This window comes from Choloepus didactylus, chromosome 3 (assembly GCF_015220235.1).
Source record: "Choloepus didactylus isolate mChoDid1 chromosome 3, mChoDid1.pri, whole genome shotgun sequence".
Taxonomy (NCBI): Eukaryota; Metazoa; Chordata; class Mammalia; order Pilosa; family Megalonychidae; genus Choloepus; species Choloepus didactylus.
Genome location: NC_051309.1, coordinates 130,655,261 through 130,673,644, shown reverse-complemented (window position 1 = coordinate 130,673,644; position 18,384 = coordinate 130,655,261). Strand labels below are relative to the sequence as shown.

The 18,384-nt window shown below is 35.9% G+C and overlaps 1 protein-coding gene across 4 annotated transcripts in view; it reads left to right on the top strand.

Annotated features, from left to right (window-relative positions):
- Window positions 1–18,384, top strand: part of PDE5A (phosphodiesterase 5A) — a 160,244-nt gene that overhangs the window by 135,843 nt on the left and 6,017 nt on the right. For 3 of the 4 annotated variants that reach the window (XM_037830561.1, XM_037830564.1, XM_037830562.1), the window contains exons 15-20: window positions 3,239–3,326; window positions 7,174–7,274; window positions 9,000–9,077; window positions 11,096–11,159; window positions 16,842–16,916; window positions 17,644–17,727. In XM_037830561.1, coding sequence (XP_037686489.1) covers window positions 3,239–3,326; window positions 7,174–7,274; window positions 9,000–9,077; window positions 11,096–11,159; window positions 16,842–16,916; window positions 17,644–17,727 — 490 coding nt within the window. Of the gene's footprint in view, window positions 1–3,238; window positions 3,327–7,173; window positions 7,275–8,999; window positions 9,078–11,095; window positions 11,160–11,802; window positions 14,152–16,841; window positions 16,917–17,643; window positions 17,728–18,384 lie in introns of those variants that run through there. The other variant, XM_037830563.1, reaches the window with a different exon arrangement.

Sequence of the window (18,384 nt, the reverse complement as noted above, 5' to 3'; positions counted from 1 at the left end):
TGGTAGTACCTACCCCATAGGGTTTTTATAAGGGTTAAAGGAACTTGATAGACATAAAGTCTTAGAACCATACCTGGTGCATATTCAGTGCTCTGCAGTTTTTGGCTCTTTTCAGAGCTGTTCATGACAGATAGGAGATTCTAGCCCTTGCTTCGTCTGTAGCTGATGAGGGAAGGGCAAAGATAACTGGGTCCCATGTAGTTTCTTGCACCAAATAGCTTGGCCATGAGGTCAAAAGGTCAAATGGATCATCAACTTGAGTATCTGTGTCATCAAATGTGATTACAGAAAACAGAAGAAGAAAATAAACCAAGTCTGTTTTTTGTCTAGAAAGGCAAAATAACCACTGATGAAGACAATACTGGTAATTTGGAGAGAAATGGCAAAGGAAAGACTGCAATGGGAGCCACAAGAGTGCAAAGCAGTAGTTGGAGATTTGAGCCCAGAGCCACGTGTGTGAATGAGGAGCAGAATCAAGGCCCTTGTTATAGCCAGTGAAAAGAGGGAGACTGAGGTGGCAGGAGTGTTTTTCTCCTGGGGCTTTAATTTTCAATTTATTTCTAAGGCCTTATATTTAAATTTTCTAGAATTTTGGTGGGATTTTTCCTCAGGCATCCCTGTGCCACTCTCACAGATGGACCAACAACTGTGTAGGACAGGAGGAAAATGCAGGAGGGCATGCCAGACCATGAAGGCTCGCTTACATCACCGTGGGAACAGAGTTTTGCTGCAGCCATGGTATAAATGGGTCGTTATGACGTGACCTCAAATAGAGACAACACAGCCTTGCGTTTGAATGAATGAAAAGAAACAGGATGTAGAAGACATTAGTTTCCATGAATATTTTTGTAAACAGGAAATTTGGGGTATTTGTCATCCTCTTATTGATTCATAAATCTATATTTTTAGAATGTAAGTGAAGGCAAACACATAATTTGCAATCATCTATCTCATAAGCCAAAATTTTTCTATAATGCAAAACAGTCCTTTCTGCATCATCTAAAAACATAATGTACATCTGACATTCTAAATATGTTTGTGTTATGTCCAACGCACTGCATTTGCTAGTCCATCTCTTAACTAGGTCAGTGAGTGTGTACTCTGCAAAGTATTCTGGTGCCGTGAGACAGTGTGAAGCAGTGAAGAGGATGTACTTGAATCCCAGCTCTATCAGTTATTAACCTTGAACAAGTTAGATAATCTCTGTGGACCTTTGTTCAAACTCTAAAAAATAAATATAATAATGCCAATTTTAGACAGGTCCCAGCCTGGATTACCCCAGAAGCAGAGCCAGAGACAAAGGCTGGCATGTATGTAGCTGATTTGTGACTGTGACCGCAGGCAGCAGGAAGGCAGGGCTGGGAGTGAAACAGAGAAGGGAAAGCCAATTTGAGGATGAGCTGTCCAGCTGTCCACCCAGTATGCTCATCCTGCCAGGCCCTTTTGAAGAATGTTTATGAAGTGAGACAGGCTGTCCGCCTAGGGGACAAACAGAGAGCAGTTATCCCTAAGTTCTCACACTCCACTAGCCAGCGGTGGCCCCATGGGCCTTTACTCTCCACACTTCCTGGTTGAATAGGCACCAGCTGTGGGGTCAGAGCGCTTCGGGCAAAAGTGAGGTGGTCAGAGTGGGCCCGGACAAGGCTCCTTTACTAGGTATCTGCACGTCTCTTCAGGCTTGCACGAAACTGAGTTACACATCAGTGACTGGAGTCAAAAGGTAGAACTGAGAGGATTTTGAAGTGGTGAACAGAAGTGTTCCTTTATAGGGTTATTGTACAAAATTAAATATGAACAACTGAGCACGGTGTTAAAATGTGTAAATGATAACTGTCATTGCTGTACTATTTGTTGTAGGGAAAAAAAGTCTGACCAAGCTCAAGAGGCTAACCTTGTTTTTTAAACAGCTAACACCTAGTAGAATACAGTTGATATTAAGCTAATACTGTATGCCATTGAATTTGATACAAATAAAAAGTAATAGATACTTTAGAAGCTTTTCCTTTTATTTTAAGTGAAGAGGATGAGGAAGGCTGCAACTGTTAAGTTAACGTTGACCCCAGTGATACGAAAATACCGTCTCCAAAATAGAGACCACAGAATAGGAGGCTGGATTATAAAGGGAGATAATGGATTCTGTTTGTCCTTTTACTGATTTTGCTTTCCCTTAGACTTCTCTCACTCTACGCATTTTTTCCCTCTGTTCTCCATTTTTTTCCTTATGTTCTATTTTCTCCATTCTTGAGTAGCTTCTCTGTCATCAACAGATTAAATGCAAAATAATGATTAGCAGAGTAGTGTAAAGAAATAACAAGTCAGTTGTATTCTCTAACACTTGGACGGTGCTTTACAATTCATAAATCCCTGTTTGATAAATTTTAGGAAGAGAAACCTCTTTTTTTTAGCAAAGAAACGTGAAAACTGTTTCCCGAGAAATATGAGGAAGGGGTATACTTGTAATGCTTTAGAAAAAATTCACAAACTTAATTTCTAACTAGCCCATACTTACAATGAACTGAATAGAAAATCCTGCCCCCTCTTTCCACCCAGACAAAAAGAGGGTGTATACGGTATCCCTAAGTTCAACTCAGAGAGCTCCAAGATATCCTGAGCTTTTAGCCAGGGTCCTGCATGGGAAACTTTCTGACTCAGCTGTTTACTTTCTTGCCTTTTCCAAGCGTGCACTGGCGCTCCATCCCCTTGTCCTCACCTTTCACCAGTCACACCTCAGTTAATTTCCTCTCAGTCAATTCTTTATATATATATAAGCACATGGTAATTATCTGACCTTCTGCCTTAGCATTATTTCAGAGTGGAAGCTAGCATGTGAACTTGTTTCAGATTCTGAAATTAATTTCAGTTTTAAAATTGAAAAATATTATCAATACAACTGTTTCAAAGACTTTTTTTCTTTATTTCTTGGAAAAATTAGCTTTTCTTTATCCCTTATTCCTTGCTTCTACTATTTTAGTTAGTATTAAAACCAATGAAATTGCTCATGCTTTGATTACATTGGTATTTGAAAACAAGTTGACTCTGTGGTTGTATTTATTTTCTAGAGATAAGCTCATTTTTTTTTCAGCAAAAGGAGAGAAGATTGTTGGCTTAATTAATTTTGTGAAGTATACTCTCTTTTAGATTACCAAAAATAGGAGAAATTGATCAACTGGCACACATTGGGAAAATTGATCTCTTTTTTTTTCACTTTGTCCTCTTTCTTCAACAAAATATTTTTCAGAAGTGAACACCCACTTGCCCAACTCTACTGTCATTCAATCATGGAGCATCATCATTTTGACCAGTGCTTGATGATTCTTAATAGTCCAGTAAGTACCTGATTTATGGTTGTGGCATTTCAAAAGAGAGCTTTATAAATTCAGTTTTATTTTTATGTTTTGGATTTGTTCCCGGTATCATAAATTCTTGAACATACTTTATCCCTTTTTGGTAAGGAAGGCAAAGCCAAAACATTTGAGATCTTCACAGCTTCACTTCTTTAGACAACCAAAACTGCCTAAATATAGCTTGGTAAGGGAAATTTTGTTATTCCAAATTCAAAACAAACAAAATAGATATTCTGTGGCTCTGAGTTCTTTTTTTTTTTTGGTCAGATGAAATGGTTATATAGCTCTAGAATTAGCTTTCACAAGGGAATACCTTTTCTTCTTTTTGTTGAAATGCCTATGCACTAAAGAATTATTTTGGTAGGGAATAAAGCTATTCAACAATTTGTTTAATGAATATTTTATCAATGTAACACAAAGCATACAGTATGCTATGCTAAACATTTAAATTTTAAAAAATAAGACATAATATACATCAAAATGTTAACAGTGGTTATCTTTGTCTAGTAAAATTATAAATTTTATTTTTGTACATTATCTATTTTATTGCTTTTATAATAAGAAAAAATAATGAAAGTTGTAACTATTATGTTGAATAATAAGAATGCATGTGACATAATCTTAAAGCAGTTTTATTAGTCTCTCCTTAAGTTTGCTCATTGGGGTAGTTCTTCCCAGGCCCCTGCATGGAAGCTCAAGGAATTCCATGACTTTTCTGATCACTCTTGTATGATTAAAAAAAGAGTGACTTTCTAATGACTGTACATGACAATACATAGTGTACAGTTTTCAATTCAGTAACCACCCTATCCAGACTTGTGTAATGGTCCAAACTTTGGACTTGATTTAAAGTTTCAAGTTCTCCCCTTATTTCCCTAGTTGGCTTCTCTTGTTCCCTACTTTGTGTATTTTTCTACTTCCTTCCTCATCTCCAACCTCCATTTAGTTTCCTGCCCCTCCAGAGTTGGAGAGTGGGAAGGGAGAGAATAGATAAGAGAAGGAGCAAGAGCATTCTTAACAGATAGTACTCTCTTGAGTGTCTTGCTCTTCATACCTGGTAGGTACTTAAGCCAAATTTCTTTTCTTATGGGTCATTTCATGTTCTCTGCAAATAGCCCCCATTGTGGGGAATATGCCACTTGATGTTCCCTTTATATGAGTGATCACCTCTGTCTGGCTTGTCACCCATGACTCCTTTCTCAGCTCCTAGGAATCTGTCTGTTCACTTTCGGCTCCTTTCTACTAAAGGTCCCTTTGCCACTCTTTATGGCCCTCATGGACAGGACAAGATTTAAGCTGACTCCATGCCCCCTAAACTTGGAGAATGCAGGCCATCCCAAAGAGTAGCAACCTTTCCCTTACTCCTGCAGTCAGAGTGGCTAGCCATCCAGTATCTCGCCTTGTAAACTCGTCCAGACAGGAATCAGACACAAGTCCACTGTAGCCATTACCCCATCCCACTAAGCTACAGGAGGCATACAGAAAGCCCTAAAGCCCCTCTCTTACTTGAGGTGAAGAGGAACACACTCTTAACCTCTCCCTAAATACTTCAGTGTGGGTAAAGGGTTAAGAGTTAGACACCATTTCTCAGCAGCCTCCTTTATAAATCTGCACAGGGTCTAGTACAGACTCTTTTGCTACGACACATATGAGTGAGTTCATGTGTGATTGGTAAGTAGGGGAATGAAGTCAGTATAATGCAGAAGTCGTATTAAGTCGATATAATGTGGGAGTCATATTGTTTCACATACCAGATCTCTTGGGTAAGAGGTGCAAGGATAGTGAGAGTAGAATTTGGACGTTCAGCAAGAAAGGAAAAAGCCCTCAGCTTGGCTCCTGCACCTGCAGCCCTTTCCATTCCATTTGAGGAATATTAAAAATGGGTGCTTGCACCTGAGGCTCGCTCCCTGACCTGCACTCCTCTAGACTCACGGCATGTTTTTCTTCTTCAGTGCTCACCTTGCTCGCAACCCCACTGTCTCAGAGAGCCAGTTCCATCCACATTGTCTCAGCGCCCCCACTAACCAGCATTTCCACTCGATTGTTCTCTGTGTCCCTTTAATGTCCTTGGCTGCTGGCCTGGGCTGTCCAAGTTACTTTCACATATACCAATTTTTGGTTTGGTTGTGCTCTAGTTACAAAGTTGCGTATGTTTTGAGTGATCTGCCCCAATGCTATTTTTCCCATAAACTATGTTATTTTTAGTGTGCAGTTTTTCAGAACTAAGGTGTTTTAGGACCGTATATGCCATGTTATAGCAGAAACATCTGTACTTTCCTTGGAATCTGCTATCTAAGTACCTCAGCTGAAACTTTCATTTTAATACCCTGCTCCAAATTCAGGTTTTTTTTTGTTTTTTTTTTATTTAAAATTACTTTATTTATCAAATAAAAAAACCTTTCCAAACAAAGCAAAGCAAAGCAATGGGAAAAACAAATATCCTGAAATAACTTCATTCCTTCCAATGTACTCCTACCATACCAAAAGAAAATTAACAAACCATATACACACCTGAGCATTCCCATGTCATTAAGATCAGCCTCAATATCTTGTCTGTTCTTAATTAGATTACTGTTCCCTCTTCATGAGCTGCTGTCCATCTCTTGGTCACCTGCACTCTACAATATAAGACAACTTATTTTACATTTTTCACAGAGTTCACATTAGTGAAAAAAACAAATTCAGTTTTTAAAAACAAAAAATATGCTAACCTTTTTGTTTTTTCAAAAACATATTTGACAGTTATTCCTATGCTATCTACCTCTGTTATTAGTTAACATAACTTGTTATGTATGTTATTATTTAACGTAACATATAAGGAATCTGGTGATAAATATGACTGACCTCAAATTGTAGTGCCTATCCATGTATTTTGTCTTTGTAAGAACCATTACACAAGAAATTGCAACTTTTGGAAAGCTTTGGAAAGGAAAACTAAGAATATAACACCAAAAGACATTTCCTTTTTCACTTTAAAATGTTTTCTCTTATAATAAATAAAAGTATCAGGAGGTATTTTCTGAACACCTTTCTGTTTGGCCAAGAATCTAAAATGATTTAATATTTTAAAACAATATTTATGGTTGTAAATACAGATTTTTGTCATTAATTAGATAAGATTAGAGAGCTACTGTGCTTTAACTTATGGGCAAGAAATAAAAAGTAGTCACATAGGGATAACTTTCAATGATTTGCACATGGATTAGCCCCCTTTTAAATATTCATTATAGATGTTTCAACCCAGTAAGCACACCTTGGGCTCATGCCTTCTACCCATTTATACTGGCATGTTCCTCAGGAATACGCACTATTCTCAATACTGATTAAGTTAAAAATATATAAATTTGTACCCAAAGTGTTACCATGTTTATTATAAGAACCACAGAGAAATTACTTTTTAATAATCAATTATTTAAAACTTTAGCCATTCTGCTCTTCACATTCATTAATATGCCTTTGCTTTTTCAAAGTTTTGCTTGCTGTTAGATTATAGCAATTAACCAGCCAAAGGAAAATGGTACATAACTACTATATTTAAGGTCTTGATTAAGACCTAAGGAATGTAAGAGTTGGAAAAACATCTACCTGTTATGAGCTGTTTTTTTCATATATGAGAAGACGCAGGAGGTGGGGGCAGAGGGGAAACAAATGGGATTTGCTTTACGTAAGCAGGTGCCCTCCATATTCATGAGTTCAGAATACTGGGCACGTGTTTAGGATATGTGACTGTGTTTTCAGATATTGTTCTTCTTGTCAGTTTAATGTTTCAGTTTCTGACAACAGCTTTTCCAGATGGGAGTGCTAATGATGGTTTTCTTTTTTTATAAAGGGCAATCAGATTCTCAGTGGCCTCTCCATTGAAGAATATAAGACCACATTGAAAATAATCAAGCAAGCTATTTTAGCTACAGACCTAGCACTGTACATTAAGTAAGTTCTAGCAAAAACCCTGAAAGTAGTAGCTTTCAGACGTGTTTGCATCATTTCAAACTTTTAAAATCCATATTGAGAACTTTTTAGATTATAAGGAAAATGTCCCTGCAAAGTTGTTTATCAGACTGTGAAGCAGTTTCTTAAAGTAAGCCAAGAAACCCTACACTTCTTTACCTTACTCAAATGCTAAAAATTATGGGATACACAGTTGTTTCTGATATTTATCCACCAATACTTTGAAACTGTATACAAAGCAAATAGCCATCCCAAGGTCATTCCAAGCCAAGTTGTCCAATCTAAAGGTTAGATAAGCCATTTGGTTTCTCTCCTTTCCATTGCTTTCCCAACTTCTGACCGTTTCACAATTCATTTACACCATCATCCAAGCCTAGGTGGGCAGGAAAAGGAGCTGCAAACCGAACAAGTAACTCTTGTTTCTTCCTAATTGATTTTGGCAGCTACAAAGTTTTAATGTAGAACTTACATTTGAAATTAGTAATTCAAAAATGAGGGAATGCATTAGAGTGGTATTTGTGACATGTATCTGCATATTAAGCTGCCTTTCTAAGAACTAGAAAATCATTTCCTGTGTTTGAGCAGGCATTAATTTCCAACACAGACTGAGATCCTTGGTTCATGTATGGGAGTGAGGGGAGTCAGAGAATCACACTCTGGGATTGCCCTGTACCCAGATCTCTCTCCTGTGTACAGGGATTCACATCCATGGTTTTAGACACTCTTATGAGAAGTAAAAACATATAGAACAAAAAATCAAAAACATTTTTTACCCTATGGGCTTTTCATAAAATTATGCATCAGAGTATACAGATATCCGAATTTGCACATTTACAACTCCCTTTCTCTGTTTCATTGGGTTTTGGAGCACTTTATGATTCATTAGAATACAAGAAAATATGGTAAACTTCAGTATATCTGAAATACTTGTAGAATGCGGATTACCAAATTACCAAAAGTTTGAAGACTCACTGTAGTCACATCTTCCCCTCAAAGCCCCAGCCTTTGCACATCATGTGGGGCTCTCTGAACCCTGATGAAACAGACTTCTCATTTTTGGTACATAATCGAATAGCATCAATTTTGTTACATATATTTTTCTTATGTCTAATGTCTCCAGCTAGATTTTAAACCCTATGAAAAGAACAACTCTGTCTTACAACTTCCAAAATGCTTAACAATGTTAGGCACATAGAAGATATTCACTGTACACTGAATGAATATTATTTTAAACTTCATTTGATTTTTCTTTGCTTCAAAAGCACTTCACTACTTTTTACTGATAATGATTATGAACATGTTTTACCCTATCCCATAATATATATGAATAGAATAAATGAAGTTAAACAGAAAACTTATATCTTATTATGCTATGCACTTTAAATCTCTTAAATAATTCTTGGCATCCAATTTTTAACTCATATTCTTTCATTTTCTTAAAATAAATAATGTGAAAGAAATAAAATTACCATTATTTGAAATTTGGAGTTAGAAATTAGGTGAGATTTTATATTTCACCCAAAGAAAATGATAGAAGGGAAAAAAGTGAGGTAGTAAAGATTTTTAAATGATGACTTTTAAATTTGGTCCTAAGGTGGGAAAAAACCATTAGAGATTTTTTCCCCAAAATTTACTCCATGAGTCTTTGTAGACCAAAGGAATAAGAGCCTAGGGAATCCTAACGAAATATTTTTCTTTATTTTCAAGGAGGCGAGGAGAATTTTTTGAACTTATAAGAAAAAATCAGTTTAATTTGGAAGATCCTGAACAAAAGGAGCTATTTTTGTAAGTCAGTTCACTCTCTTTAAAGCCGAAAAGTTTACTACCCAATTAATTTTTTCACTCTCGGTTTTTATTGCAATTATTTATTAAAACGTGATGATCCTAAAGGCTGTCAGAATTCTCCAGAGTGCTGTACAAAGGGCTGAACATGAATATTTATTTGAAAAGAAATGCATTTATGAACTCAAGTGAACAACTTGCTCCTTCGTTCTAGAAAGACTTTTAAAATGTAGAGTATCAATGCAAGGCTACAGGGTGCCCTTGTTCACTTTCACAATTCTTTAAAAAGAAAGTACTGAAAAGAACATCCTAAAAATTCCGGAAGCAAGTGGTGGCAGTGAAGTGTCTACTGCTCTTGAATGATGGCAGAGCAGTGCTGTCAGAAATGAAGCACTTCATAGTTTTGGTTTTTCCTCACTAGGACCCCCATCCTGCCCTCCTGTCTAGTCATAGGTACTGTCCCTTCACTCTTACTACTTTAGCCATGGCAAGAACTAATCAATGAGAAGGAACGAGGGTCAATAATAAAGAAAAGTAGGCAATAGAGTAGCAAGGATAGTGCTAATACAATTTTGAAGTCAACATTTCTTTAAATAGATTGATATTATTTAGAATGCAATTCATAGGAAGACAATATGCAAATGCCCAGCTGCCTGTTCTATGCAGGCATGTATCACTTAATAAATAGTCTTCACAAGTTTTTTTTTGAATAGTGTCTTGGAAAAGTGTAGACATGCTGCTATGATTACTGAACACTTTTTCTCAGTAACAAAAAGAAAATACAACCTCAGCTCCACTGCCAGCACTTAATAAATAGTCTTCACAAGTTTTTTTTTGAATAGTGTCTTGGAAAAGTGTAGACATGCTGCTATGATTACTGAACACTTTTTCTCAGTAACAAAAAGAAAATACAACCTCAGCTCCACTGCCAGAGTGCTCACTAAACCACTCACCTGAGCTGTGACCTCTTGCACAGAAGTGTGCAGTAGCTCTAGTGCTCTCCCTTGTTGGGTTGTAGTTCAGTTCCTATCGGTGCATGCACTGTTCTTTTGGGGAAGCAGTTTATATTGGCAAGTAGTATTAAAATCTGTCATGAAATGGGGTTCAAACAGTAATAAAAAAATATCACTGGTGCACTGATTTCTTGTGAAAGAATCAGTGTAAGAGACATAAGAGCAATAGAGCATCCATTTTCTTTATGGCCTTATACAGTTAGGAGAATATACATTTAGGTTGGGTTCCCCTAGAGGGACACATGATATAGTACTTAACCTGGAGTGTTCCTGTGTTACAGTATTAGCCTTTTTTGCCTATTTCTTCAAACAAATTAAGGGGTTGTATGGCAGATATTTGGATCTGACATGGGAAAACACTGGGCTAAAGACAGAACCATTTGCCGTACAATAGACAATAGCTGTATCATACAGTTCTAGAGCATCTTGTCACAGACTCAAGAGACAGTCATGGTTTTCACCTCTCCAGTGAAAGGAGGACTGAAGACCCTCGAGCTCTCCTTTCTTTCACTGGCAAATGCTGTCGAACCATTCAAAGGCTTTTCACTGCATGTGTTGAGAGAACTAGGATGACCCACCATATCCCTTTCTGATATAGCACTTTTATCAGCGGAATGTCTGATAATTATCCTTTAATGGTTAACTACTAGTAATCAATGTGTTTTCATCATATTGTCGCTGAGAATGGGATACCAAGATTAAAAAAAATATAATAGCAGGCAGATTTTTGTCCAAAAGTTAATAATTTCTCTTTGTGCCAATCAGGAACTAAATGAGGCAGCTTGAGGGCAAATTCCAGTAGTTCACAGTGTAACCAAACCAGTGATGCTGTTATCAATGCGTCAGTAGACTTCTATATAAATTCTCTTTATTTCTTTAGTCTTTATAAACTGCCATTACCATAGTTTAAAGGACTTTAATTTAACTTCTTATTAGGAACTATTTACTGAGGTTATGCATTCACCTAAAAGTAAATAGGAGTGTTGGGTTTCTTTTTTCCCTTAACAGAGCGATGCTGATGACAGCTTGTGATCTTTCTGCAATAACAAAACCCTGGCCTATTCAACAACGGGTATGTTGCTTAGTGACTGTAAAAGTGTTAATTAACAAGTCAAAATAAGAGAAGTCTTTACTCTTAGTAGCTCCTGAAGTAGTTTAAGTATTTACGGAATTTTTTTTCTAATTTTAAGTAGTATTAAAAGCAGGTAGTTGGACATAAACAAGGTTTCCTTTTAAGAAGATTCATTTGCACTTAATAATATTTGCAAGAAATGTTAAGAAAGCAAGCATCTATAGTAAGACCACAAAAGCCTAATTATTGGTAAGTTTTAATTCCAGTACTATGTCTGGCTCACATTGGGATATTTTTTTAGCACACCCCTTTAATAGCTTTGAAAATTAGAAGCAGCAAAGCTGTTTTTCATATGGTTAGACTACTATGTTAAATCTCAGCTCTAAACAGACATTAAGAAGCAGAACTTAAACATTTCTGAGGCTTGTTAGACATAGGAAATGTTGGTATAAAATGTCAGGAAGGATCTGATCAGGGCCTGTGGCTAGGAGGCGGAAATACCTTCTTCTAAGTAAGTAACTGCTGTGAAGTTTTGCAAAGGCAATAAAGGCCCTGGGCTCAGAAAACTGATGGCGATACATGCAGTGGTGTGTATATTGTGGTTTTGTTTTTCAAGATGCATTTTGAATCCTTATATCACTAGCTAAGATTACTGACAATCTGCTGTTGGTCGTGGACCATGGCAGCTGAGTCACGGAACCAAGCAGCTACAGACTCATCCTGTGAAACACATGCTGAGAAAGCAGGATCAGAAATCACTCTCCATGTGCCAAAGCTGACTTTTCCTGAGCACTCAAGAAAGGAGGTATTTACATACCTTCCTGTTCTATATTAAATAGGGCTATATACCCATTTCCAAATGGGAAAGAGATTGGAATGGGGAAGAATTTATTTTTTCATTTATCTTTTCTTTCTTCAGACTCATAATCTGTTGTTTGATGGGGAGAAAATAAATGAAGGGAGAGAAAATCACACATGCACAAAAGGAAAGAAGTTGGAGACTACCAAGAAGAGATTTACAGAAGTAGGGAGAGTATCAGGCAGTGGTTAAGAGAGCAGGTTTTGGACATATACTGCATGTGTTCATGTCCTGTGCTGCTACATATTTGCTATTTATCCTTATATAAGTTACTTCATCTTTGGGCCTCAATTTCCTAATCTGTAAAATGGAGATTTTCCTCTTAAGATTGCTGTGAGGCTTAGATGACTTACTACTGTGTGCCAGGTACATAGTAGATGCTTATTAAATGCTACTGTTACTTCTTTTACCACTATGATGATGATTATGAAGTCCCACAGGCACTGATTTTCCTTTCTCTTTCTTCAAAGTTAGTACTCACTTACCCTTTAGACTTGTATTCTTTCTTAATATATTTGCTCCTTTAGCTGATTTAAAAATGACAGGAAATACTGAGATTACAAGCAATGATTACCATTATGTTAGTAACTAACTGAGGGAAAAAAAAACATCTGATCGTACCCATAAATACGGCAATGACATTTGTCAAAATGCAATACCCATTCATGTTAAAGAAATATACTTCCTTAGAATAATAAAATAAACAGAGGTCTTATTCCATAAAAATAAATAAAAATCTTTGTGCTAGAGGAATTAGCCAATGCAATTAGGTAAGTGAAAGCAATCAGAGTCCTAAGAATTAGAAAGCAAGAAGTAAAACTGTCTCTACTTACATATATGGAAAATCCAAAATAAGCAATGGGAAAACTATTACAAACAAGAGGTTATAAAATTAATCAATAAATTTTAATAACCTTCATATAAACAGACAACCAGCAATTAGAGGATATAATGGAAAGAAAAACACTGTTTGTGACAGCAAAAAGTAAATTAATAAAATGAAATACCTCATTCTGAACTTAAAAGTATCCAAATACTATGAGGAAAATTATAGACACTACTAAAGTACAAAAGTAGACCAAGTTACATGGAAAGATAGATCATGTTCTTAGATAGAAAAACTCATTAGCATAAAGATGTCATTTCTCCCTCCTGAGGTTAATTTATAGAATTGGTGCAGTTGCAATAAAAATTACATCAATTTTTGTTCAAAAGTTGATTTCAAAATTCATTTGAAGTAAACCAATAAGCAAAAATAGTCAAGAGAACCCTGAAAAGTTAGAGAAATGAAGATGGGGTCTAGAGACCAAAACAATACTATAAAACCTCTATAATTAAAAAAGTTTTGGTATTGCTGACAGGTTGAGTTGAACACAATAGAAAATCTAGAGTTTGATAGGATGTTTAATATGTAATATAGGTGGCATTTCAAATAATTAGGGAAAAGATAGACTTTTTACAAACTGTGTGCAGATGAATAGATAGCCATATGGAGATAGATAAAATTGGATCCACTCTATATACCTTAAATGGAACTGTGAGTTCACTGTACAGAATGAAACCAGACAAGTACTAGATACACATGAATAGACTCTTCTATAATCTAGGAGTGGGAAGACTTTCTTAACTATGGCTCAACTTACAGAAGCAATAAAGGAAAAGACTGATCAATTTGATGGCATAGAAATAAAAAAAAATAAAATAAACATTTGCATGTCAAAAGGTAACATTAGCAAAGTAAAAGACAATGAGAAACTGTGAAAAAAATATTTGCAACTTATATCCAATAGATGGTTAGTATGTCTGATACATAAAGAGTTTCTAAAAATAGAGAAGACCAACAACTCTAGAAAAATGGGCCAAAGAGTTGGACAGTCAATAGAAAAAAGTGATAGGAATGACTCTTGCCCTTTTGAAAAAGTCCTAAAAAACTCAGTCATAAAGAAAAATGCAAATTAAAACTACACTGACACATACAAACTTGTACAAGAAGATCTTTATTCCTAATAATCAGAAGCTGGAAACAACTCAAATGCCCATTGTATTAGTTAGGGTTCTCCTTGGAAACAGAATCAATGAGAGATGTCTCTGATTATCAAATTGTAAAAGTGACTCACGCAACTGCGGGAGCGCACTAGTCCAATTTCTGCAGAGCCATCAACAAGCTGTCAACTCCAAGGAAGACGTCCGACAAACTCCTCAGGAAACGAACCAACAACTTTGACGAACTCCTCAGGAAACGAACCGGCAACTTCGACGAACTCCTCAGGAAACGAACTGGCAACTTGAACGAGCTCCCCAGGAAAAGCTTCACTGAGCAGCTGAAGAAGAAGTGAAGGTTCTCTAACCGTCCAGTTTATAAGCCTCCAACTGATCACTCGGACCAAATCCAGCCAATTGCATTCTCTCACTGTGGAAGCACGCCCCTTGATGAGTCATCAGTCAGCTGCAGTCAATTGACTGATGATCCAACAAACCAGCCCGTTGGTTTATTAACCAGCCTCAAATATCCTCACAGCAATCGTCAGGCCAGTGCCCACTTGACCAGACAGCTAGGCCACCTAGCCAAGTTGACACATGAACCCAACCATCACACCCATCAACAAGAGAATGGACAAATACACTGTATAAAAAAAAGATCTGAATAGTGGGGAGAAGAAGAAAGGGGCAGGGATTGACTGAGAAGGGGTATGAGGGCAGTTTCTTGGGTGGTAGGAATATTCTCTACCTTGAATGGGCTGTGGGTTATAGGGTTATATGCATTTTCAATACACTGAGTTGTAAGATCTGTGCAATTCACAGTATGTAAACTCTGTTCTGTTAAAATTACCATTTCTCAACTGTCCAACTGGCAAAAAAACTCACAAGTTTGACAGTTTGGAGAAACTGGGAAAAGAAGAATGCAAAATATTACGGCCTTTTGGAGATATATACCTGTACATATGCATTTGCCATTACTTCTGGGAATCTTATCCCAGAGATACACTGGCACAAATATAAAAATATATTTACACAAGGCTATTCATTTTAGTGCTATTTGTAAAAGCAAAGACTAGAAACAACTCACATATTCATCAGTGGGTTACTGATAGAAGAAAGTTTACTCATTTACATAATGAGTTCTGTATGACTGCAAAAAGAATGAGGATTATCTCCATACTATTTGGAAGTGATCACCAAGGTATATTTTTAAGTGAAAAAGCAAAAAAGAAGGCAGAGAAAAATTGTTATGGTGTGCTACCATTTATCTAAGAGGAAGTGAAACATTAGTATTTGCTTATATTAAAAAAAAGAAGAATTATTAGCCACACACAAAAAAGTTAATGGTTTCCTCTTGAGGAGGAAGGGAATAGGTTGGAGAGAACAGAGATGGAAGCTAGAGTTCCTTGACTGTATTTGTATCATAGATTTGACTTTGAAACCAGGCAAGTTATATTATACAATATAATAAATTATAAAATAAAATTGAATAAATAAGAAAAGCAAACACTAAACCTTGAACATAAAGTGAAACAAACATGATTCTGGTTGCAAAACCACCACACAGAGAGGAGTTATTTTATTCCAAGTGATGTTAGAAAACTAACGTGACAATGTTTCTCTAGTGATATACCTTAATGATGGGAAAACAAACCTTTAGGTTTCTAAATATCTCAAGTGAAAGGAACCAGGACTCCATAGAGAAATGGCTGATCCGGTTCTAGAGCCTAGAACATTTTGCTATACCAGAAAACAATGAAGCCTTCAAAGACTAAGAGGTTTGTGTCAAAAGACCATAGAAGCCAATTTAATAAATTCCTCCTGGCCAAAGATGGGAAAATTTGAGCACCAATAAAGATTGAAATACATTAAATATGTTTAAATTCAAGAGTTTCAAAATAATAAAAATAATTTTTATAAACCCTCCAGGTTCATCTTTGGTGGATGCTTGAGAACCACCACCTTTTAAAAAAACCGGTAAAGGGGGGAAATCAAGCATTTCTTTTGCTCTTCTTAAATGAACTGTACCTCAGTAACAAAATAGTCGATGTAGAGAAGTTTCTCTTTACTGTATTCCAACTAATAAAGGAAAAAGGAATGATGGACTTGAATATCACATTTTGAAACCCCTAATTTAATGTATCTAATATCGTAAAAAGAGAGGCAACAAGGCATTACCATAGCCCCTGAGGGAAGTTTACAACACTGCCTATGAAGTATCATGACCAAAAAAAACCCAGTCTCAATCTGATCCACCTTCCAGATCCATTACGAGTTTGTGGAAATACAAGGTACAGAGGAACATATTAAATGACATCACCAGATGGAATCAGCAAAATCTAAGCTGTAGGATACTCTGCAGGATACACAACCCAGTTTATTCAACAACAACAAAAAAAATTGCAAGAAAAATAGAGGCAAAGGAGGAACCTGTTGATTAAAGGAAACTTAAAAATCATATCCTTCAGTCACCATATATAAACCTGTTTGATGCTGTGCTTTTCACAGCACCTGGTATAACAGGCACTTAATAAATACCTCATTGACTATGTACTCAGGTGGACACATAGTACTCTGTTTTTTTTTTTCACTGACCGCTGAAGTTTAAATACCGTGTTGATTTTTCTGCTTTGTCACAGAAGGTACAAAACTATATAGCCTTTGTGATTAGTTGCACATTTAAAACAAATGAAACATCATTTCTGTTACTCACTACCGCTTTTTTCTGATTTTACTGATGTGGTTGAAAACTACAAATTTGATTGATTTTCTTCACTCAAACTCGGTTTTTGACAGTGTGATCTGCTTTCTATTGCCAGAGCTCATTTTGTTATTTATTTCAGATAGCAGAACTGGTAGCGACTGAATTTTTTGACCAAGGAGACAGGGAAAGGAAAGAACTCAACATAGAGCCCACTGTGAGTATGAGACCTTGTTGATAGGAATTACTCAAATACATTTTTTTTGTAGACTTCTTTTTATGCTTTGTGAGTATGTTCTTTCCTTAGGAACACAATTTCTCCTCATTTTATTTTTAAAATCTTTATTCTTATTGGAAGAAGCATACATGTTCATTGCAGAAAATAAAAGTAAAAGAGGACAAAAAAAGACTCTTGTAATCATATTTTACCTACTATTTTGTCATTTGCATTTTCCATGTAAATGTCACTTCCATGCTAACAGCTGTATTATTTATAATGACTACATAATATATATTTCACCATAATTTAAAAGTAGTCACTTTCTTTAGGGTAATGATGTTTGCAGTGTTCACTATTATTAACAGCACTGTGGTAAGCATCTATCTTGCTAAAATTTTGATAAAAATTCCTGGAATTGCTTTGTTGAAGGGCACACAGATTTTCAAGTTTTTTGATGCATACTACCTTTTTACCTAGTGTGCAGATCTCAAATACCTTACCTGCTCCAAAAACAAGGAAAAAAAAATCCTTCTCAAAGCATTTCTGACTTTCAGAATGAGTTTTTGTAGCAAATGAAGCACCGTTGGGTTTTTTTTGTATAGCTTTTAATCTGCCTTTCCTTGGCTAATCTAGTGATTCATCTTTTTAGAGGCAACTTACATAGTATTATTTAAATAAATGCAGATCCATGCATATGTGTGTTTGTGTTTGTCTGTGTTTTCAGGATCTAATGAACAGAGAAAAGAAAAACAAAATCCCAAGTATGCAAGTCGGATTCATAGATGCCATCTGTTTGCAACTATATGAGGTATTTATATGAAGAAAGGAAACTTCGATTTTCTGTATTTAGTGTTGTGAATTAAAACCTAAAATAAATTCAAGGGATTAACTCTAGTCATATTTTTTTGCTTCTCAATCAAGAGACAAAATAAAATTATCATTATTGTTTCTTTTATTGATGAACATGAAGTTTGCTTGAACAAGGAACACATTTTATATTTACTTTAATTCATTCAGTGTATAAATGTCTATTGAGTACTTTCTGTGGTTGGGCTCCAGTAAACTGATTTAACTAAGTCTTAAGAATCATTTGTCTACACTACCCTCCATGAGGTTTATTGTACACACTCTATTTGTATGCTCTTTTTTAAGTCTAAGTTTTGACCTAAATAAGGAAAACTAACTATCCATTTTTTTCTCATTGTCATAAGTATGGTTTTAATATTAAGAAAATGTATATGAAGATTAAAAGGAGGTAGCTTAGACGGGATGTTGCAGGCTCCTATTTTTACTTACCTGCTGGTTTAGTAACTATTCAATTTACTAGTTTACATATTTATAACCCAGGGACAGAAAGTAGATGCTGGCTTTGTCTTTAAAAAGTTTAAACCAGAAACTGCTTTAATTTTGAATTATTTGGGGAAGGAACATTTATTATGGAGTTGTGTTAGAATATCAATATTAG